General features: G+C 43.4%; 2 protein-coding genes across 2 annotated transcripts; one reads left to right on the forward strand and one right to left on the reverse strand.

Annotated features, from left to right (window-relative positions):
* The first annotated feature begins 4803 nt into the window (after positions 1-4803).
* LOC135561560 (fatty acid-binding protein, liver-type-like) lies at positions 4804-6563 on the forward strand. Its single transcript, XM_065003274.1, has 4 exons — positions 4804-4910; positions 5603-5775; positions 6130-6222; positions 6472-6563. Exons 1-4 carry the CDS (start codon positions 4844-4846, stop codon positions 6520-6522), a joined length of 384 nt encoding a protein of 127 aa, XP_064859346.1. The 5' UTR covers positions 4804-4843; the 3' UTR covers positions 6523-6563.
* Positions 6564-12053: 5490 nt separating this feature from the next.
* LOC115146581 (fatty acid-binding protein, liver-type-like) lies at positions 12054-13816 on the reverse strand. The gene is made up of 4 exons (XM_029688661.2): positions 13710-13816; positions 12845-13017; positions 12396-12488; positions 12054-12145 (listed from the first exon to the last, which is right to left on the reverse strand). The coding sequence occupies exons 1-4, from the start codon at positions 13774-13776 to the stop codon at positions 12095-12097; spliced, it is 384 nt and encodes a 127-aa protein (XP_029544521.1). The 5' UTR covers positions 13777-13816; the 3' UTR covers positions 12054-12094.
* Between the last annotated feature and the right edge of the window lie 9919 nt (positions 13817-23735).

Genomic DNA, 23735 nt, shown 5'->3' on the forward strand with positions numbered 1-23735 from the left:
ACCTTCACACTCCTGGGCCAGACTAGACTCAATCATATGACCCACTGAAGAGATGAGTCTTCAGTGAAGACTTAAAGGTTGAGACCTAGTTTGCGTCTCTCACATGGGTAGGCAGACCATTCCATAAAAATGGAGCTCTATAGGAGAAAACCCTGCCTCCAGCTGTTTGCTTAGAAATTCTAGGGACAATTAGGAGGCCTGCGTCTTGTGACCGTAGCTTACGTGTAGGTATGTACGGCAGGACCAAATCAGAGAGATAGGTAGGAGCAAGCCCATGTAATGCTTTGTAGGTTAGCAGTAAAACCTTGAAATCAGCCCTTGCCTTGACAGGAAGCCAGTGTAGGGAGGCTAGCACTGGAGTAATATGATCAAATTTCCTTCACAGTTTCATTTTAGACGACTGTACAACCATCAAGATGAATTGTAAGATCCAACAGAAGATCTCTTTGCTTCTTGGGACCTAGAACAAGCATCTCTGTTTTGTCCGTGTTCAAAAGTAAAACTTGCTTGAAGGTTTAGAGGACATGACTATTTTCATGTGTCAAGAGATACAGGATTAGAAAACTTGAGTGTCTCCATTGATCCTAAATCCTGGCAGTTCTGTGCAGACTCAGGAGAACTGAGCTTTGGAGAAATACGCAGATTCAAAGAGGAGTCCGTAATTTGCTTCCTTAATGATCATGATCTTTTCTTCGTAGAAGTTCAGGAATTCATCACTGATGATGAATGATCCTCTCTTGGGGTATGCTGCTTTTTAGTTACCTTTGTGACAGTATCAAAAATACATTTAGGATTGTTCTTATTCTCCTCAATTAGGTTGGAAAAATGATCGAGCAGCAGTGAGGGCTCTTTGATATTGCACAGTACTGTCTTTTCCAAGACTTCCAGTTTGGTGGAGAGCCACTCCCGTTCCAATTTTCTGGAAGCTTGCTTCAGGGCTCTGATATTTTCTGTATAACAGGGAGCTCATTTCTTGTGACAAATTTTCTTTTGATTTTTTGAGGTGCGACTGCATCTAGGGTATTACGCTAGGTTAAATTTAGATCCTCAGTTAGGTGGTTAACCGATGTTTGTACTCCGACGTCCTTGGGTAGGTGGAGGGAGTCTGGAAGGGAATTTAGGAATTGTTGGGTTGTCCGAGAATTTATAGCATGGCTTTTGATGATCCTCGGTTGGGGTCTGAGCAGATTATTTGTTGCAATTGCAAACGTAATATGATGGTGGTTCGATAGTCCAGGATTATGAGGAACAACATTTAGATCCACAATATTTATTCCACGGGACAAAACTAGATCAAGGGCATGACTGTGGCAATGAGTAGGCCCGGAGACATGTTGGATAAAACCCACTAAAAAGTGATTGAGTAGGCTGCATAGATTTCATGACGAAAATGTAGTCGTTTTTTGTTGTCAATAAAAATGTGCTGTCGTAGATATTAGAAACGCCTCCGCCTATGTGGGATATGGTCACTAGTGTAACCAGGAGGAGAGGCCTCATTTAACACAGTAAATCCATTAGGCTTGAACCATGTTTCAGTCAGGCCAGTCACATTAACATTATGATCAGTGTTTAGTTCATTGACTATGACTGACTTGCAAGTGAGGGATCTAACATTCAGTAGCCCTATATTGCGATGTGAGATATCACAATCTCTTTCAATAATGACCAGAATGGAGGAAGTCTTTACTCCAGTGAGATTGCTGAGGCGAACACCGCCATGTTTAGTTTTGCCCAACATAGATCGAGGCACAGACACGATGTCAATGGGGATAGCTGAGCTGACTACACTGACAGTGCTAGTGGCAGACTCCACTAAGCTGGCAGGCTGGCTAACAGCCTGCTGCCTGGCCTGCCTGCTGCCTGGCCTGCCCTCTATCTCATTGTGGAGCTAGATGAGTTAGGGCCCTGTCTATGCGATAGATAAGATGAGAGCACCCCTCCAGCTAGGATGGAGTCAATCAATCCTCAGCTGGCCAGGCTTGGTCCTGTTTGTGGGAAGTCCCAGAAAGAGGGCCAATTATCTACAAAGTATATCTTTTGGGATGTAGTAAACAGTTTTCTACCAGCGATCTATCTAAGAGATGGTTGCCGTTTTACGATCCCTAACCAATTGTGCTATTGTGTGTGCTTATCCGCTTTAATTGTAATTCATATTGTACATAATGTTTCTGCCATCATCTCTTATGACCAGAAAGAGCTTCTAGATATCAGGACTGCGATTACTCACCCCATACTGGAAGAATTTTTTTTTCTTTAACGAGTCGGACGCAAAGGATTTACTCCAGACACCCGACAAGGCCCTCACCCCAGTCATTCGCAGGAGAAAGAGATAGGTATGTAGGTCTGGGTGCCTTGTAATGTGGGTAATCTGCCTTTACCATCGGTCCTATTAGCCAAAGTACAATCATTGGATAATAAAATAGACGAGTAACGAGCACATACAGTATATCCTACAAATGGGACATTAAAAACGGTAATATCTTATGTTTCACTGAGTCGTGGCTGAACGACGACATGAATAACATACAGCTGGCAGGTTTTACCCTTTTTCGGCAGGTTAGAACAGACGCCTCTGGTAAGACAAGGGTGGCGGTCTATGTTTATTTGTAAACAACAGCTGGTGCACGAAATCTAAGGAAGTCTCACAGTGTTTGCTCGCCTGAGGTAGAGTATCTCATGATAAGCTGTAGACCACACTATTTACCAAGAGAGTTTTCGTCTATATTCTTTGTAGCTGTCTATTTAAAACCACAAACCAATGCTAGCACTAAGACAGCACTCAATGAGCTGTATACGGCCATAAGCAAACAGGAAAACGCTCATCTAGAGGCGGAACTCCTAGTGGCCGGGGACTTTAATGCAAGGAAACTTAAGTCAGTTTTACCTCATTCCCGCAAAAACTCTATACCACCTTTACTTCACACACAGAGACAAGTACAAAGCTCTCCCTCGCCCTCCATTTGGCAAATCTGACCATAATTCTATCCTCCTGAGTCCTGCTTACAAGTGAAAACGAAAGTAGGAAGCACCAGTGACTCGGTCAATAAAAAAGAGGTCAGATGAAGCAAATGCTAAGCTACAGGACTGTTTTGCTAACACAGCCTGGAATATATTCTGGGATTCTTCCCATGGCATTGAGGAGTACACCACATCAGTCACTGGCCTCATCAATAAGTGCATCAACGACGTCGTTCCCACAGTGACTGTACGTACATACCCCAACCAGAAGCAATGGATTACAGGCAACATCCGCACTGAGCTAAAGGGTAGAGCTGCCGCTTTCAAGGAGCGGGACACTAACCCAGAAAACCTTACAAGAAATCTCGCTATGCCCTCCGACGAACCATCAAACAGGTAAAAAGTCAATACAGGACTAGGATCGAATCGTACTACACCGGCTCTGATGCTCGTCAGATGTGGCAGGGCTTGCAAACTATTACAGACAACAAAGGGAAGCACAGCCGAGAGCTGACACGAGCCATCCAGACGAGCTAAATTATTTCTATGATCGCTTCGAGGCAAGTAACACTGAAACATGCAATGAGAGCATCAGCTGTTCCGGACGAGTGTGTGATCACGCTCTCCGTAGCAGAAGTGAGTAAGTGCTTTAAACAGGTCAACATTCACAAGGCCGCAGGGCTAGAACGATTACCAGGACGTGTACTCCGAGCATGCACTGACTGACTGGCAAGTGTCTTCACTTAACCAACTGATTAATCAGTGTTATTCTCTGAGTTTGTTGGACTTCAGAAGGAAAATAAATGTAGCTAATGGGTGAACGTTTGTTCACTCAGCAAACTTTGCTCACAGTGAGCTGAATGTATAAAAACTTGTTGAGTCTAATTACAATTTCATGTTTGTTTTTGGAAGTCAACACTGTATGTTGGTTCAGCTATATTCCCAGATGTGGAGCAAACTCACAACCCTATTGCAGCTGGTTGCCTTACAATTGTATGTTGAATTTTTTATGACCTGTGTTTTTGCATGTACATTGATTGGTTGATTATCTTAAGCTACACCAACATAAGTAACATACATTTTTCTAAAGTAATCCAATCTGTTATTAGTTGGACTTTTTGCATCTGTTACTGAGATGGCTATTCCAGTTATTATTGAGACTACCTACATCAAATAGAAGTATTTCCTGGCAGTCATTGTCAGTGCAGGTTGGGGGTGATTAACGTTCTCTGGCTGGATTCCAATTTTTCAAGTTGAATTGTATGTTCACTCAACGTCAAATGAAAAGTTGAGTGAACATTAAAATTCAACTTGAGAATGTATGTTGGTTCAGCTATATGCCAAACATTTTTGCAAACTCACAATCCTATTGCAGTCTGCTGCCTTACAATTGTACATTGATTCAACTTTTTTATAGTGCAGGAGACAAAATACACCTCTCAACTCAAAGTGCAATGTAGCCTAGTTTAATTTCAACACAGGTGTATAGCGAGATAAAGTCAAGTTGCATTTGAAATGTGTTGATTGATCCATACACTTGTATTACAATGATGAGACTGCTTATCATTTTTCGAAGGAGTCGAGGAGGCCTTTGTTTATCAAATCAGATCAATGATCACTCACACCGCCAAAGTAGAAGAAGAGAGGATGAGAAGTGGAGAATAATAAAGTTGACCAATGAGATGTAGATTAGTTGCCCTTGGCTGGGAAGCTGACCCTAGATCTGTGCCTACAGGCAAGTAGCAGGGAAGATATGAGGGGGAGGGGTTCTCAATTGAAGACACCTTTAGTTAGTTAATGAGTGGAGGGCTGGGCTGGATAGATGGGGGTATAAAGACAAACAGGGAGCTGTGGCTGACTCTACTGTCACTGTCTTATAGTCACCATGTCTTTCTCAGGGAAATACCAGATGGAGTCACATGAGAACTTTGAGTCTTTCATGGAGGCTATTGGTAAGTCTTGCTGTTGGGTTTGTACTTTTGATTAGACTTGGGGTGTTAATTTCAGAAGTTGTAGTCCTTTCAGTAATGATGTTCAATGGTGACTGCGAATGCAATGGTTACTTCTGAGTAGCAAACTCAGGTAGCACATTAGTTTCCTTGGATGTTCTGGGAACAGAATGTGTCTTGATTAATGTTCGTTGTTTTTGTATGGCAAGTTCTTTAGTGTTCTGAGAACATGACTAACTATGAGAGCCTACAGAACATTATGCCTAAGTACTGACATTCCCACAGGAGAATATTTAAAGTCAGCTGAACAACTTGAGAACATTCCCAATGTAAAATGACTAATGTTCCTAGAACTTTACCTTAAATTAAAATGTTTGAACTTTCAGGAAATATTCTGGTCAAATAATGAAATGCCAAGAAAATAACATTTGGCAAATTCCTTTAATGAGAATGTTCCAAAGCCAAGCAACTGTCCTGCACCATTACCAGAATGTGGTATGCAAAATAACCAAGCCCTAAAATGTATGGTCCTCAGAATGTTATGTGCTAGCTGGGAATGCATTCAGATCATTGTGTTGCCATATTATAGTGCATACTTCAGTAGTAATAATTCAGTGTTCATGTCCCACTTCATTCACTTTTTTGTAGTACTAAAAAGCACCGTCTATGACTCTCTCGCTGCCGCAAACATGTAGGTCTCCCTGATGAGCTTATCCAGGAGGGCAAAGACATCAAGAGCATCTCTGAGATTGAGGAGACTGGAGACCACTTCAAGGTGACTGTCACCACGGGGACAAAGATCCTCACCAACTCCTTCACCATTGGCCAGGAGACGGAGCTCGAGTCGCCGACCGGGGAGAAAGTCAATGTGGGTGGCGCATGTCACAACCCAACCATGAGTTTCATACATGTAGCCTGGGTTTATCCATCTCCCTACATATACAGCAAGTATCTAACTAAACTATAAGTTCAGCTGATGTGGGGTTAGTTCAGGTCCCAAGTGATGTTGCGGGAGGACTGACTTTCGTTGGCAGAATCTCCTCTGCTCTCCAGGGACTGGGCGCACAGTTGCGTCTCAAAACCAACTCACACACCTGATGCACACTGTCACTTTTTTCTTCTCCATATATGGCCATCCAACTTGGGCCTGTTAAATTGGTCCTAGTTGACTGTAGTTGGTGACCACTGCTTTCAGATCTAACGTTGACCTCTCCTGTTTCAGTCTGTGGTGATGAGGGAAGGTAACAAGCTGACGGCCATCCTGAATGGGATCGAATATGTCACAGAACTTACAGACTCAAACACCCTCGTCAACGTGAGTCTGGGGCATATGGCTGGGGTTTCACGAAGCGACACAATTTCAGGGTTAATTTATACCATTAACAAAATGGCTAGTCTATGACAGTGCCGTGAACGCAATTCAACAGTTTGCTGCCGCCAATGTTCTAATTGCATGCTGACCCACCGCTCGCGTCACAAAATAAATGTACGTGTTATTCAATCATTGCTCGCGCGCCTCAGCAAACATCTGCGTGTAATGATTACAGATGCTTTCTCTTTTCAGACAATGACTCTGTCTGTCATGTCATACAAGAGGACCAGCAAACGAATGTGAAGATCTACTGCACTCTTTGGATTAATAAAATGTGAAAGGCATTGAATGGTCTGGTCTCAGCATTTCATATCAATGAGTTGAACTTCAGGGGAAAATTGACGGTTGTAATAATGAGGCAAGGTTTGAGTTGGATGAATGTGGTATTCAATAGAATAGCGTAGTTCCGTGAACATTACACTCGGGCCAAAATGGATTTTCTACATTTTAATGTGACTGCTTTATAGCAGATGTGAACCCAGCAGTGTAGAAATGAAGGCTTTGGTAGTCCCATCTAGTCTCTTGCAATATGGGTCAGAATCCTACCACATTGGGTGCATCAGTTTAAAAGCAGATTCCTCAATTTCCAGCTATTTTTGAAAATCAAGTTTCAGGCAATGTTTTTGGACAATCCTTTCACTAGTTCCACCCCAGTGTAGATGACAAGGGGCTAAAGGTGCACCATTTTGAGGGTGACCGGTTTCCCAGCTACAGTGTGGTTGGAAAAGCTAAGGACAACTGGATCCTGCACTTCCTGACGGGCCGCCCCCAGGTGGTAAGGGTAGGCAACAAGTCTGCCACACTGATCCTTAACACTGGGGCCCCTCCTGTACTCCCTGTTCACCCATGACTGCGTGGTAAAACATGACTCCAACACCAAGTTTGAGGTGCACCACAACACCAGTGGTAGGCCTGGTCACTGACGATGATGAGACCTGGCAGTGTGGTGCCAGGACAACCTCTCCCTCGATGTGAGCACAACAAAGGAGCTGATCGTTGACTACAGGAAAAGGCGTGCTAAACAAGTCCCCATTAACATCGACAGAACGAGTTTCTAGTTCCTTTGTGTCCACATTACCAACAAACTATCATGGTCGTGTCTTTACTATCATTAACTGAAGACTTCGTTTATATGAAAGATTCTCTAATTGGTTACTCGATTTTTAAACTTAATCATTTAATTGTAACTAGGAATTTGGGGCACCAAGGAAAGTATTCAGATTACAAAGTTATAATTTCCCAATATAACCTTTCAGATATTTTCCTATCTGATCAATATTCTTCTGATCAATGATTTATTTATTGTACCTCGCGTTAGTCTAATTCCAAACGTCGTAAATTGTTGCTTATCTGTACGAACCCAGTCTTCACTATGAGTCATCCACACATCAATTGTCCTATAATTTATTTAAGAAATTCACAGAAATGCATAAACAAACTTGGTAAATGTGGTTTACATGAAATTATAGAATGTGCCCTAGTAGGCCTTGTTAGACAAAGGGGAAATGGGGGGGGTCGACTAAGAAGTCAGAGTTAATTATAACAATTCAAATGTTAATCCTTTACACATGAACGCTCACGCTCACTGTCCTGATATGCCACACCTGTCAGGTGGATGGATTCTTATTACAATGAGAAATGCTCACTAACAAGGATGTATACAAATTTGTGCACTGAGAACATTTCTGGGACCTTTTATTTCAGCACATGAAAAGACTTGACATGTTGCGTTTATATTTGTGCAGTATAAATGGCTCAATATTACTTTGACAGTAAACTATACCATCCTAACACCGCTCTGGGGATGGTAACAATGAATGCAGGGGTGTCCCACTGGCAGGTAGGGAAAATAGGTGGGACACTGCATGTGTAAGGCCTATGCCATCCTGCAGAGAACCCACACCAAGACCTTGAGGTAAGACATGAAACTCACACAGGATGATCTGCAAGATGATTAAAATGCATCTCTATGACATGATCCCACCTAGATTATGAAGACAGTTGGAGTAAAGGATGTTTAAGTAGAATGAGTATCATTTTCTAGTATGAAAGATCGGTGAAGAATCCAGCTACGAACTGGTCCGTTTGTCACAACTTGGGAAGCTCAAGAGAGACGGTGTGGCCACATTCCCATAACGCTGTTTATATAATAGCCGCAGATCAAATCAAATCAAATCAAATTGTTATTTGTCACATACACATGGTTAGCAGATGTTAATGCGAGTGTAGCGAAATGCTTGTGCTTCTAGTTCCGACAATGCAGTGATAACCAACAAGTAATCTAACTAACAATTCCAAAACTACTGTCTTATACACAGTGTAAGGGGATAAAGAATATGTACATAAGGATATATGAATGAGTGATGGTACAGAGCAGCATACAGTAGATGGTATCGAGTACAGTATATACATATGAGATGAGAATGTAGACAAAGTAAACAAAGTGGCATAGTTAAAGTGGCTAGTGATACATGTATTACATAAGGATGCAGTCGATGATGTAGAGTACAGTATATACGTATGCATATGAGATGAATAATGTAGGGTAAGTAACATTATATAAGGTAGCATTGTTTAAAGTGGCTAGTGATATATTTACAACATTTCCCATCAATTCCCATTATTAAAGTGGCTGGAGTTGGGTCAGTGTCAATGACAGTGTGTTGGCAGCAGCCACTCAATGTTAGTGGTGGCTGTTTAACAGTCTGATGGCCTTGAGATAGAAGCTGTTTTTCAGTCTCTCGGTCCCAGCTTTGATGCACCTGTACTGACCTCGCCTTCTGGATGATAGCGGGGTGAACAGGCAGTGGTTCGGGTGGTTGATGTCCTTGATGATCTTTATGGCCTTCCTGTAACATCGGGTGGTGTAGGTGTCCTGGAGGGCAGGTAGTTTGCCCCGGTGATGCGTTGTGCAGACCTCACTACCCTCTGGAGAGCCTTACGGTTGAGGGCGGAGCAGTTGCCGTACCAGGCGGTGATACAGCCCGCCAGGATGCTCTCGATTGTGCATCTGTAGAAGTTTGTGAGTGCTTTTGGTGACAAGCCAAATTTCTTCAGCCTCCTGAGGTTGAAGAGGCGCTGCTGCGCCTTCTTCATGACGCTGTCAGTGTGAGTGGACCAATTCAGTTTGTCTGTGATGTGTATGCCGAGGAACTTAAAACTTGCTACCCTCTCCACTACTGTTCCATCGATGTGGATAGGGGGGTGTTCCCTCTGCTGTTTCCTGAAGTCCACAATCATCTCCTTAGTTTTGTTGACGTTGAGTGTGAGGTTATTTTCCTGACACCACACTCCGAGGGCCCTCACCTCCTCCCTGTAGGCCGTCTGGTCGTTGTTGGTAATCAAGCCTACCACTGTTGTGTCGTCCGCAAACTTGATGATTGAGTTGGAGGCGTGCGTGGCCACGCAGTCGTGGGTGAACAGGGAGTACAGAAGAGGGCTCAGAACGCACCCTTGTGGGGCCCCCGTGTTGAGGATCAGCGGGGAGGAGATGTTGTTGCCTACCCTCACCACCTGGGGGCGGCCCGTCAGGAAGTCCAGTACCCAGTTGCACAGGGCGGGGTCGAGACCCAGGGTCTCGAGCTTGATGACGAGCTTGGAGGGTACTATGGTGTTGAATGCCGAGCTGTAGTCGATGAACAGCATTCTCACATAGGTATTCCACTTGTCCAGGTGGGTTAGGGCAGTGTGCAGTGTGGTTGAGATTGCATCGTCTGTGGACCTATTTGGGCGGTAAGCAAATTGGAGTGGGTCTAGGGTGTCAGGTAGGGTGGAGGTGATATGGTCTTTGACTAGTCTCTCAAAGCACTTCATGATGACGGAAGTGAGTGCTACGGGGCGGTAGTCGTTTAGCTCAGTTACCTTAGCTTTCTTGGGAACAGGAACAATGGTGGCCCTCTTGAAGCATGTGGGAACAGCAGACTGGTATGGGGATTGATTGAATATGTGAGGTTTACATCTAATTGTTGTATAAGCTGAATGAGTGAGTATGATACTGTTTGTATTATTGTGTAATATGATTGTGGACTGTTTAATGAAGAAAAATACAATTCCCTTTTGATTTGAACTAAATCAAACTGCCCCTGAGCCCAGTTAGGGTCAGACATCCTGGGACAGCCCTCGTCCGCCCTTCCGAATAAAACCCACACTCGGGTTTTCGATCAGCAGACCATGTTTTTCTCCATTAGGGGAGGACAAAGGTCGTAGAATCTTTTAACCATACCACGTGGTTAAACTCTTAGACTATCGATACCGACAGAATGAGAATAAGTCTGATATTAATTACTAGTCTGCAGCTAGGAATTCGGTATCATTGAACGCGAAGAATGACAACCGCCGAAACATCCATTATAACGAATGTCACTTTGAACTATCCCCTCTAACCAAGACAGAGACGGACAATTCTACGAAAGACAAACTTTTCACCAGCGATCAAGACGACACAGAGCGTAAATATATATCGATTGCAATTTTTCCCGAATGAGTGAGCGTTCATGTGTAAAGGATTAACATTTGAATTGTTATAATTAACTCTGACTTCTTAGTCGACCCCCCCATTTCCCATTTGTCTAACAAGGCCTACTAGGGCACATTCTATCATTTCATGTAAACCACATTTACCAAGTTTATGCATTTCTGTGAATTTCTTATTAAATTAATTATAGGACAATTGATGTGTGGATGACTCATAGTGAAGACTGGGTTCGTACAGATAAGCAACAATTTACGACGTTTGGAATTAGACTAACGCGAGGTAAAATAAATAACTCATTAATCAGAAGAATATTGATCAGATAGGAAAATATCTGAAAGGTTATATTGGGAAATTATAACTTTGTAATCTGAATACTTTCCTTGGTGCCCCAAATTCCTAGTTACAATTAAATGATTAAGTTTAAAAATCGAGTAACCAATTAGAGAATCTTTCATATAAACGAAGTCTTCAGTTAATGATAGTAAAGACACGACCATGATAGTTTGTTGGTAATGTGGACACAAAGGAACTAGAAACTCGTTCTGTCGATGTTAATGGGGACTTGTTTAGCACGCCTTTTCCTGTAGTCAACGATCAGCTCCTTTGTGCTCACATCGAGGGAGAGGTTGTCCTGGCACCACACTGCCAGGTCTCATCATCGTCAGTGACCAGGCCTACCACTGGTGTTGTGGTGCACCTCAAACTTGGTGTTGGAGTCATGTTTTACCACGCAGTCATGGGTGAACAGGGAGTACAGGAGGGGCCCCAGTGTTAAGGATCAGTGTGGCAGACTTGTTGCCTACCCTTACCACCTGGGGGCGGCCCGTCAGGAAGTGCAGGATCCAGTTGTCCTTAGCTTTTCCAACCACACTGTAGCTGGGAAACCGGTCACCCTCAAAATGGTGCACCTTTAGCCCCTTGTCAGCTACACTGGGGTGGAACTAGTGAAAGGATTGTCCAAAAACATTGCCTGAAACTTGATTTTCAAAAATAGCTGGAAATTGAGGAATCTGCTTTTAAACTGATGCACCCAATGTGGTAGGATTCTGACCCATATTGCAACAGACTAGATGGAACTACCAAAGCCTTCATTTCTACACTGCTGGGTTCACATTGGCTATAAAGCAGTCACATTAAAATGTAGAAAATCCATTTTGGCCCGAGTGTAATGTTCACGGAACTACGCTATTCTATTGAATACCACATTCATCCAACTCAAACCTTGCCTCATTATTACAACCGTCAATTTTCCCCTGAAGTTCTACTCATTGATATGAAATGCTGAGACCAGACCATTCAATGCCTTTCACATTTTATTAATCCAAAGAGTGCAGTAGATCTTCACATTCGTTTGCTGGTCCTCTTGTATGACATGACAGACAGAGTCATTGTCTGAAAAGAGAAAGCATCTGTAATCATTACACACAGATGTTTGCTGAGGCGCGCGAGCAATGATTGAATAACACGTACATTTATTTTGTGACGCGAGCGGTGGGGTCAGCATGCAATTAGAACATTGGCGGCAGCAAACTGTTGAATTGCGTTCACGGCACTGTCATAGACTAGCCATTTTGTTAATGGTATAAATTAACCCTGAAATTGTGTCGCTTCGTGAAACCCCAGCCATATGCCCCAGACTCACGTTGACGAGGGTGTTTGAGTCTGTAAGTTCTGTGACATATTCGATCCCATTCAGGATGGCCGTCAGCTTGTTACCTTCCCTCATCACCACAGACTGAAACAGGAGAGGTCAACGTTAGATCTGAAAGCAGTGGTCACCAACTACAGTCAACTAGGACCAATTTAACAGGCCCAAGTTGGATGGCCATATATGGAGAAGAAAAAAAAGTGACAGTGTGCATCAGGTGTGTGAGTTGGTTTTGAGACGCAACTGTGCGCCCAGTCCCTGGAGAGCAGAGGAGATTCTGCCAACGAAAGTCAGTCCTCCCGCAACATCACTTGGGACCTGAACTAACCCCACATCAGCTGAACTTATAGTTTAGTTAGATACTTGCTGTATATGTAGGGAGATGGATAAACCCAGGCTACATGTATGAAACTCATGGTTGGGTTGTGACATGCGCCACCCACATTGACTTTCTCCCCGGTCGGCGACTCGAGCTCCGTCTCCTGGCCAATGGTGAAGGAGTTGGTGAGGATCTTTGTCCCCGTGGTGACAGTCACCTTGAAGTGGTCTCCAGTCTCCTCAATCTCAGAGATGCTCTTGATGTCTTTGCCCTCCTGGATAAGCTCATCAGGGAGACCTACATGTTTGCGGCAGCGAGAGAGTCATAGACGGTGCTTTTTAGTACTACAAAAAAGTGAATGAAGTGGGACATGAACACTGAATTATTACTACTGAAGTATGCACTATAATATGGCAACACAATGATCTGAATGCATTCCCAGCTAGCACATAACATTCTGAGGACCATACATTTTAGGGCTTGGTTATTTTGCATACCACATTCTGGTAATGGTGCAGGACAGTTGCTTGGCTTTGGAACATTCTCATTAAAGGAATTTGCCAAATGTTATTTTCTTGGCATTTCATTATTTGACCAGAATATTTCCTGAAAGTTCAAACATTTTAATTTAAGGTAAAGTTCTAGGAACATTAGTCATTTTACATTGGGAATGTTCTCAAGTTGTTCAGCTGACTTTAAATATTCTCCTGTGGGAATGTCAGTACTTAGGCATAATGTTCTGTAGGCTCTCATAGTTAGTCATGTTCTCAGAACACTAAAGAACTTGCCATACAAAAACAACGAACATTAATCAAGACACATTCTGTTCCCAGAACATCCAAGGAAACTAATGTGCTACCTGAGTTTGCTACTCAGAAGTAACCATTGCATTCGCAGTCACCATTGAACATCATTACTGAAAGGACTACAACTTCTGAAATTAACACCCCAAGTCTAATCAAAAGTACAAACCCAACAGCAAGACTTACCAATAGCCTCCATGAAAGACTCAAAGTTCTCATGTGACTCCATCTGGTATTTCCCTGAGAAAGACATGGTGACTATAAGACAGTGACAGTAGAGTCAGCCACAGCTCCCTGTTTGTCTTTATACCCCCATCTATCCAGCCCAGCCCTCCACTCATTAACTAACTAAAGGTGTCTTCAATTGAGAACCCCTCCCCCTCATATCTTCCCTGCTACTTGCCTGTAGGCACAGATCTAGGGTCAGCTTCCCAGCCAAGGGCAACTAATCTACATCTCATTGGTCAACTTTATTATTCTCCACTTCTCATCCTCTCTTCTTCTACTTTGGCGGTGTGAGTGATCATTGATCTGATTTGATAAACAAAGGCCTCCTCGACTCCTTCGAAAAATGATAAGCAGTCTCATCATTGTAATACAAGTGTATGGATCAATCAACACATTTCAAATGCAACTTGACTTTATCTCGCTATACACCTGTGTTGAAATTAAACTAGGCTACATTGCACTTTGAGTTGAGAGGTGTATTTTGTCTCCCTGCACTATAAAAAAGTTGAATCAATGTACAATTGTAAGGCAGCAGACTGCAATAGGATTGTGAGTTTGCAAAAATGTTTGGCATATAGCTGAACCAACATACATTCTCAAGTTGAATTTTAATGTTCACTCAACTTTTCATTTGACGTTGAGTGAACATACAATTCAACTTGAAAAATTGGAATCCAGCCAGAGAACGTTAATCACCCCCAACCTGCACTGACAATGACTGCCAGGAAATACTTCTATTTGATGTAGGTAGTCTCAATAATAACTGGAATAGCCATCTCAGTAACAGATGCAAAAAGTCCAACTAATAACAGATTGGATTACTTTAGAAAAATGTATGTTACTTATGTTGGTGTAGCTTAAGATAATCAACCAATCAATGTACATGCAAAAACACAGGTCATAAAAAATTCAACATACAATTGTAAGGCAACCAGCTGCAATAGGGTTGTGAGTTTGCTCCACATCTGGGAATATAGCTGAACCAACATACAGTGTTGACTTCCAAAAACAAACATGAAATTGTAATTAGACTCAACAAGTTTTTATACATTCAGCTCACTGTGAGCAAAGTTTGTTGAGTGAACAAACGTTCACCCATTAGCTACATTTATTTTCCTTCTGAAGTCCAACAAACTCAGAGAATAACACTGATTAATCAGTTGGTTAAGTGAAGACACTTGCCAGTCAGTCAGTGCATGCTCGGAGTACACGTCCTGGTAATCGTTCTAGCCCTGCGGCCTTGTGAATGTTGACCTGTTTAAAGCACTTACTCACTTCTGCTACGGAGAGCGTGATCACACACTCGTCCGGAACAGCTGATGCTCTCATTGCATGTTTCAGTGTTACTTGCCTCGAAGCGATCATAGAAATAATTTAGCTCGTCTGGATGGCTCGTGTCAGCTCTCGGCTGTGCTTCCCTTTGTTGTCTGTAATAGTTTGCAAGCCCTGCCACATCTGACGAGCATCAGAGCCGGTGTAGTACGATTCGATCCTAGTCCTGTATTGACTTTTTACCTGTTTGATGGTTCGTCGGAGGGCATAGCGAGATTTCTTGTAAGGTTTTCTGGGTTAGTGTCCCGCTCCTTGAAAGCGGCAGCTCTACCCTTTAGCTCAGTGCGGATGTTGCCTGTAATCCATTGCTTCTGGTTGGGGTATGTACGTACAGTCACTGTGGGAACGACGTCGTTGATGCACTTATTGATGAGGCCAGTGACTGATGTGGTGTACTCCTCAATGCCATGGGAAGAATCCCAGAATATATTCCAGGCTGTGTTAGCAAAACAGTCCTGTAGCTTAGCATTTGCTTCATCTGACCTCTTTTTTATTGACCGAGTCACTGGTGCTTCCTACTTTCGTTTTCACTTGTAAGCAGGACTCAGGAGGATAGAATTATGGTCAGATTTGCCAAATGGAGGGCGAGGGAGAGCTTTGTACTTGTCTCTGTGTGTGAAGTAAAGGTGGTATAGAGTTTTTGCGGGAATGAGGTAAAACTGACTTAAGTTTCCTTGCATTAAAGTCCCCGGCCACTAGGAGTTCCGCCTCTAGATGAGCGTTTTCCTGTTTGCTTATGGCCGTATACAGCTCATTGAGTGGTGTCTTAGTGCTAGCATTGGTTTGTGGTTTTAAATAGACAGCTACAAAGAATATAGACGAAAACTCTCTTGGTAAATAGTGTGGTCTACAGCTTATCATGAGATACTCTACCTCAGGCGAGCAAACACTGTGAGACTTCCTTAGATTTCGTGCACCAGCTGTTGTTTACAAATAAACATAGACCGCCACCCCTTGTCTTACCAGAGGCGTCTGTTCTAACCTGCCGAAAAAGGGTAAAACCTGCCAGCTGTATGTTATTCATGTCGTCGTTCAGCCACGACTCAGTGAAACATAAGATATTACCGTTTTTAATGTCCCATTTGTAGGATATACTGTATGTGCTCGTTACTCGTCTATTTTATTATCCAATGATTGTACTTTGGCTAATAGGACCGATGGTAAAGGCAGATTACCCACATTACAAGGCACCCAGACCTACATACCTATCTCTTTCTCCTGCGAATGACTGGGGTGAGGGCCTTGTCGGGTGTCTGGAGTAAATCCTTTGCGTCCGACTCGTTAAAGAAAAAAAAATATTCTTCCAGTATGGGGTGAGTAATCGCAGTCCTGATATCTAGAAGCTCTTTCTGGTCATAAGAGATGATGGCAGAAACATTATGTACAATATGAATTAAAATTAAAGCGGATAAGCACACACAATAGCACAATTGGTTAGGGGATCGTAAAACGGCAACCATCTCTTAGATAGATCGCTGGTAGAAAACTGTTTACTACATCCCAAAAGATATACTTTGTAGATAATTGGCCCTCTTTCTGGGACTTCCCCACAAACAGGACCAAGCCTGGCCAGCTGAGGATTGATTGACTCCATCCTAGCTGGAGGGGTGCTCTCATCTTATCTATCGCATAGACAGGGCCCTAACTCATCTAGCTCCACAATGAGATAGAGGGCAGGCCAGGCAGCAGGCAGGCCAGGCAGCAGGCTGTTAGCCAGCCTGCCAGCTTAGTGGAGTCTGCCACTAGCACTGTCAGTGTAGTCAGCTCAGCTATCCCCATTGACATCGTGTCTGTGCCTCGATCTATGTTGGGCAAAACTAAACATGGCGGTGTTCGCCTCAGCAATCTCACTGGAGTAAAGACTTCCTCCATTCTGGTCATTATTGAAAGAGATTGTGATATCTCACATCGCAATATAGGGCTACTGAATGTTAGATCCCTCACTTGCAAGTCAGTCATAGTCAATGAACTAAACACTGATCATAATGTTAATGTGACTGGCCTGACTGAAACATGGTTCAAGCCTAATGGATTTACTGTGTTAAATGAGGCCTCTCCTCCTGGTTACACTAGTGACCATATCCCACATAGGCGGAGGCGTTTCTAATATCTACGACAGCACATTTTTATTGACAACAAAAAACGACTACATTTTCGTCATGAAATCTATGCAGCCTACTCAATCACTTTTTAGTGGGTTTTATCCAACATGTCTCCGGGCCTACTCATTGCCACAGTCATGCCCTTGATCTAGTTTTGTCCCGTGGAATAAATATTGTGGATCTAAATGTTGTTCCTCATAATCCTGGACTATCGAACCACCATCATATTACGTTTGCAATTGCAACAAATAATCTGCTCAGACCCCAACCGAGGATCATCAAAAGCCATGCTATAAATTCTCGGACAACCCAACAATTCCTAAATGCCCTTCCAGACTCCCTCCACCTACCCAAGGACGTCGGAGTACAAACATCGGTTAACCACCTAACTGAGGATCTAAATTTAACCTAGCGTAATACCCTAGATGCAGTCGCACCTCAAAAAATCAAAAGAAAATTTGTCACAAGAAATGAGCTCCCTGGTATACAGAAAATATCAGAGCCCTGAAGCAAGCTTCCAGAAAATTGGAACGTAAGTGGCTCTCAACCAAACTGGAAGTATTGGAAAAGACAGTACTGTGCAATATCAAAGAGCCCTCACTGCTGCTCGATCATTTTTCCAACCTAATTGAGGAGAATAAGAACAATCCTAAATGTATTTTTGATACTGTCACAAAGGTAACTAAAAAGCAGCATACCCCAAGAGAGGATGTATTTCACTTCATCAGTGATGAATCCCTGAACTTCTACGATGAAAAGATCATGATTATTAAGGAAGCAAATTACGGACTCCTCTTTGAATCTGCGTATTTCTCCAAAGCTCAGTTGTCCTGAGTCTGCACAGAACTGCCAGGATTTAGGATCAATGGAGACACTCAAGCTTTCTAATCCTGTATCTCTTGACACATGAAAATAGTCATGTCCTCTAAACCTTCAAGCTGCGTACTTGCCCCTATTCCAACTCAGTAGTTTAAAGAGCTACTTCCTGTGCTTGCCACTCCTATGTTGAGCATAATGGATGGCTCTCTATCCTCCAGATATGTACCAAACTCTCTAAAAGTGGCAGTAATAAAGCCTCTCTTGAAAAAGCAAAACATTGACCTGGCCGATATCGAATATCCTATTCCTCTAAAAAAAAAATAACAATAATATTGCCCAGCATCTCTCTGCCTTCCTGAAGACAAATAATGTACATGAAACGCTTCAGTCTGGTTTAAGACCCCATCATAGCACTGAGACTGCACTCATGGTGGTAAATTACCTTTTTGATGGCGTCAGACCAAGGCTCTGCATCTGTCCTCGTGCTCCCAGACCTTAGTGCTGATTTTGACACCACCGATCACCACAATTTTTTGGAGAGATAGGAAACCCTAATTGGTCGACACGGACAAGTTCTTGCCTGGTTTCGATCTTATCTGTCGGAAAGATATCAGTTCATCTCTGTGGAAGGTTTGTCCTCTGACAAATCAATTGTATGTTTTGGTGTGCCTCAAGGTTCTGTTTTAGGACCACTAATTGTTTTCACTATATATTCTACCTCTTTCACTGCTATGCGGACGACACACAGCTGTAAATTTCGATGAAACATGGTTAAGCCCCAAAATGTCCTACCCTGGAAGCCTGTGTTTCAGACATTAGGAAGTGGATGGCGGCAAATGTTTTACTTTTGAACTCGGACAAAACAGAGATGCTTGTTCTAGGTCCCAAGAAGCAAAGAGATCTTCTGTTGGATCTTACAATTCGTCTTGATGGTTGTACAGTCGTCTAAAATGAAACTGTGAAGGAAATTTGATCATATTACTCCAGTGCTAGCCTCCCTACACTGGCTTCCTGTCAAGGCAAGGGCTGATTTCAAGGTTTTACTGCTAACCTACAAAGCATTACATGGGCTTGCTCCTACCTATCTCTCTGATTTGGTCCTGCCGTACATACAGTGCCTTGACGACATTTATTGGATATTTCAAACTTTTTGAACAAATCAAAAACTGAAAAATTGGGCGTGCAAAATGATTCAGCCCCCTTAAGTTAATACTTTGTAGCGCCACCTTTTGCTGCGATTACAGCTGTAAGTCGCTTGGGGTATGTCTCTATCAGTTTTGCACATCGGGAGACTGACATTTCTTCCCATTCCTCCTTGGAAAACAGCTCGAGCTCAGTGAGGTTGGATGGAGAGCATTTGTGAACAGCAGTTTTCAGTTCTTTCCACAGATTCTCGATTGGATTCAGGTCTGGACTTTGACTTGGCCATTCTAACACCTGGATATGTTTATTTTTGAACCATTCCATTGTAGATTTTGCTTTATGTTTTGGATCATTATCTTGTTGGAAGACAAATCTCTGTCCCAGTCTCAGGTCTTTTGCAGACTCCATCAGGTTTTCTTCCAGAATGGTCCTGTATTTGGCTCCATCCATCTTCCCATCAATTTTAACCATCTTCCCTGTCCCTGCTGAAGAAAAGGAGGCCCAAACCATGATGCTGCCACCACCATGTTTGACAGTGGGGATGGTGTGTTCAGGGTGATGAGCTGTGTTGCTTTTACGCCAAACATAATGTTTTGCATTGTTGCCAAAAAGTTCAATTTTGGTTTCATCTGACCAGAGCACCTTCTTCCACATGTTTGGTGTGTCTCCCAGGTGGCCTGTGGCAAACTTTAAACGACACTTTTTATGGATATCTTTAAGAAATGGCTTTCTTCTTGCCAATCTTCCATAAAGGCCAGATTTGTGCAATATACGACTGATTGTGGTCCTATGGACAGAGTCTCCCACCTCAGCTGTAGATCTCTGCAGTTCATCCAGAGTGATCATGGGCCTCTTGGCTGCATCTCTGATCAGTCTTCTCCTTGTATGAGCTGAAAGTTTAGAGGGACGGCCAGGTCTTGGTAGATTTGCAGTGGTCTGATACTCCTTCCATTTCAATATTATCGCTTGCACAGTGCTCCTTGGGATGTTTAAAGCCTGGGAAATCTTTTTGTATCCAAATCCGGCTTTAAACTTCTTCACAACAGTATCTCGGACCTGCCTGGTGTGTTCCTTGTTCTTCATGATGCTCTCTGCGCTTTTAACGGACCTCTGAGACTATCACAGTGCAGGTGCATTTATACGGAGACTTGATTACACACAGGTGGATTGTATTTATCATCATTAGTCATTTAGGTCAACATTGGATCATTCAGAGATCCTCACTGAACTTCTGGAGAGAGTTTGCTGCACTGAAAGTAAAGGGGCTGAATAATTTTGCACGCCCAATTCTTCAGTTTTTGATTTGTTAAAAAAGTTTGAAATATCCAATAAATGTCGTTCCACTTCATGATTGTGTCCCACTTGTTGTTGATTCTTCACAAAAAAATACAGTTTTATATCTTTATGTTTGAAGCCTGAAATGTGGCAAAAGGTCGCAAAGTTCAAGGGGGCCGAATACTTTCGCAAGGCACTGTACCTACACGGAAGCTACGGTCACAAGACGCAGGCCTCCTAATTGTCCCTAGAATTTCTAAGCAAACAGCTGGAGGCAGGGATTTCTCCTATAGAGCTCCATTTTTATGGAATGGTCTGCCTACCCATGTGAGAGACGCAAACTAGGTCTCAACCTTTAAGTCTTCACTGAAGACTCATCTCTTCAGTGGGTCATATGATTGAGTCTAGTCTGGCCCAGGAGTGTGAAGGTGAACGGAAAGGCTCTGGAGCAACGAACCACCCTTGCTGTCTCTGCCTGGCCGGTTCCCCTCTTTCCACTGGGATTCTCTGCCTCTAACCCTATTACAGGGGCTGAGTCACTGGCTTACTGGTGCTCTTTCATGCCATCCCTAGGAGGGGTGCGTCACTTGAGTGGGTTGAGTCACTGATGTGATCTTCCTGTCTGGGTTGCCCCCCTTGGGTTGTGTCGTGGCGGAGATCTTTGTGGGCTATACTCGGCCTTGTCTCAGGATGGTAAGTTGGTGGTTGAAGATATCCCTCTAGTGGCGTGGGGGCTGTGCTTTGGCAAAGTGGGTGGGGTTACATCCTTCCTGTTTGGCCCTGTCCGGGGGAATCAACGGATGGGGCCACAGTGTCTCCTGACCCCTCCCTCCTGTCTCAGCCTCCAGTATTTATGCTGCAGTAGTTTGTGTCGGGGGGCTAGGGTCAGTTTGTTATATCTGGAGTACTTCTCCTGTCTTATCCGGTGTCCTGTGTGAATTTAAGTATGCTGTCTCTAATTCTCTCTTTCTTTCTTTCTCTCTCTCTCAGAGGACCTGAGCCCTAGGACCTTGCCTCAGGACTACCTGGCATGATGACTCCTTGCTGTCCCCAGTCCACCTGGCCGTTCTGCTGCTCCAGTTTCAACTGTTCTGCCTGTGATTATTATTATTTGACCATGCTGGTCATTTATGAACATTTGAACATCTTGGCCATGTTCTGTTATAATCTCCACCCGGCACAGCCAGAAGAGGAATAGCCACCCCTCACAGCCTGGTTCCTCTCTAGATTTCTTCCTAGGTTTTGGCCTTTCCAGGGAGTTTTTCCTAGCCACCATGCTTCTACACCTGTATTGCTTGCTGTTTGGAGTTTTTAGGCTGGGTTTCTGTACAGCACTTTGAGATATCAGCTGATGCACGAAGGGCTATATAAATAAATTTGATTTGATTTTGACCTCGGCATTACTCTGGACCCTCATCTCTCTTTTGACAAACACATCTAGAATATTTCAAGGACAACTTTTTTCCATCTTTGTAACATTGCAAAAATCAGTAATCTTTTGTCCAAAAATAATGAGTTTTTGTTACTTCTAGATTAGACTACTGAAATGCTATACTCTCCAGCTACCCGGATAAAGCACTAAATAAATTTCAGTTAGTGCTGAACACGGCTTCTGGAATCTTGACTAGAACACCAAAATTGTATCAAATTACTCCAGTGCTAGCCTCTCTATACTGACATCATGTTAAGGCTAGGGCTGATATCAAGATTTTACTGCTAACCTACAAAGCAATACATAGGCTTGCTCCTACCTATTTCTCCGATTTGGTCCTGCCGTACACACCTACACGTACACTACGGTCACAAGACGCAGGTCTCCTTATTGTCCCAAGAATTTCTAAGCAAACAGCTGGAGGCAGGGCGTTCTCCAATAGAGCTCAATTTTTATGGAATGGTCTGCCTATCGATGTGAGACGTAGACTCGGCCTCGACCTTTAAGTCTTTACTTTAGACTCATCTCTTCAGTAGGTCCTACGATTGAGTGTAGTCTGGCCCAGGGGTGCGAAGGTGAACGGCAAGGCACTGAAGCGCCAAACCGCCCTTGCTCCTTCTGCCTGGCCGGCTCCCCTCTCTCCACTGGGATTCTCTGCCTCTGAAACTATTACGGGGGCTGAGACACTGGCTTTACTAGTCCTCTTCATGCCTTTCCTAGGAGGGGTGCGTCACTTGAGTGGGTTGAGTCACTAACATGATCTTCCTGTTTGGTTTTGCGCCCCTTCTGGCTGGTGCAGTGGAGGAGATATTTGTGGGCTATACTCAGCCCTGCCCCTGCCCCCCTCCATTTTCTAATAATTGCACCAACAGTTGTTGCCTTCTCACCAAGCTGCTTGCCTATTGTCCTGTAGCCCATCACAGACTTGTGCCGGTCTACAATTTTATGCCTGATGTCCTTACACAGCTCTCTGATCTTGGCCATTGTGGAGAGGTTGGAGTCTGTTTGATTGAGTGTGTGGACAGGTGTCTTTTATACAGGTAACACGTTCAAACAGGTGCAGTTAATACAGGTAATGAGTGAAGAACAGGAGGGCTTCTTAAAGAAAAACTAACAGGTCTGTGAGAGCCGGAATTCTTACTGGTTGGTAGGTGATCAAATACTTATGTCATGCAATAAAATGCAAATTAATTACTTAAAAATCATACAATGTGATTTTCTGGATTTTTGTTTTAGATGCCGTCTCTCACAGTTGAAGTGAACCTAATAAAATTACAGACCTCTACCTGCTTTGTAAGTAGGAAAACCTGCAAAATCGGCAGTGTATCAAATACTTGTTCTCACCACTGTACATGAATTGTCAAAGAGTGAAATTCTGAGCTTAGTTCCCTTCCAGTGATGTTGCCTATATACTGAAGGAGGTCAGTAAATGGGTGGGTGAAATAGGTGGGCTGTACAAGGAACTACAAATAGGTCACTTTGAACTACAAATACTATCAACCAATCTCTCAAGTGACCCCCATGGAACCCTAGCATCACTTGCAGCTCATTGGTCGACTCGATAGTTAGGCTGTGGTCAGCTAAGTCCAGGAGCCTTAGGAAAATGTCACCAGAGTTGCTTCCCTCTGATTGGCTGATTTGATTGTCGCCTTCCAAGACTGGTCCACACTGCAGGCCTCTGAGATATAAAATAAAGGATGGAGCAGGACACACAAGTCAACTCCCTCCCTGAATTGCACCTTCACTTTTCTAACCACATGTCCCTTACCATGTCTCAGGACTACCTGGCCTGATGACATTCCCAGAGACCCCCAGCATAAAACTTAAAAAGCCCTGATGTGGGGAGTGAGTCTACTCTTTATTCATTATCGACTAGATAGC

This window comes from Oncorhynchus nerka, linkage group LG18 (genome assembly GCF_034236695.1).
Source record: "Oncorhynchus nerka isolate Pitt River linkage group LG18, Oner_Uvic_2.0, whole genome shotgun sequence".
NCBI classification, from domain to species: domain Eukaryota; kingdom Metazoa; phylum Chordata; class Actinopteri; order Salmoniformes; family Salmonidae; genus Oncorhynchus; species Oncorhynchus nerka.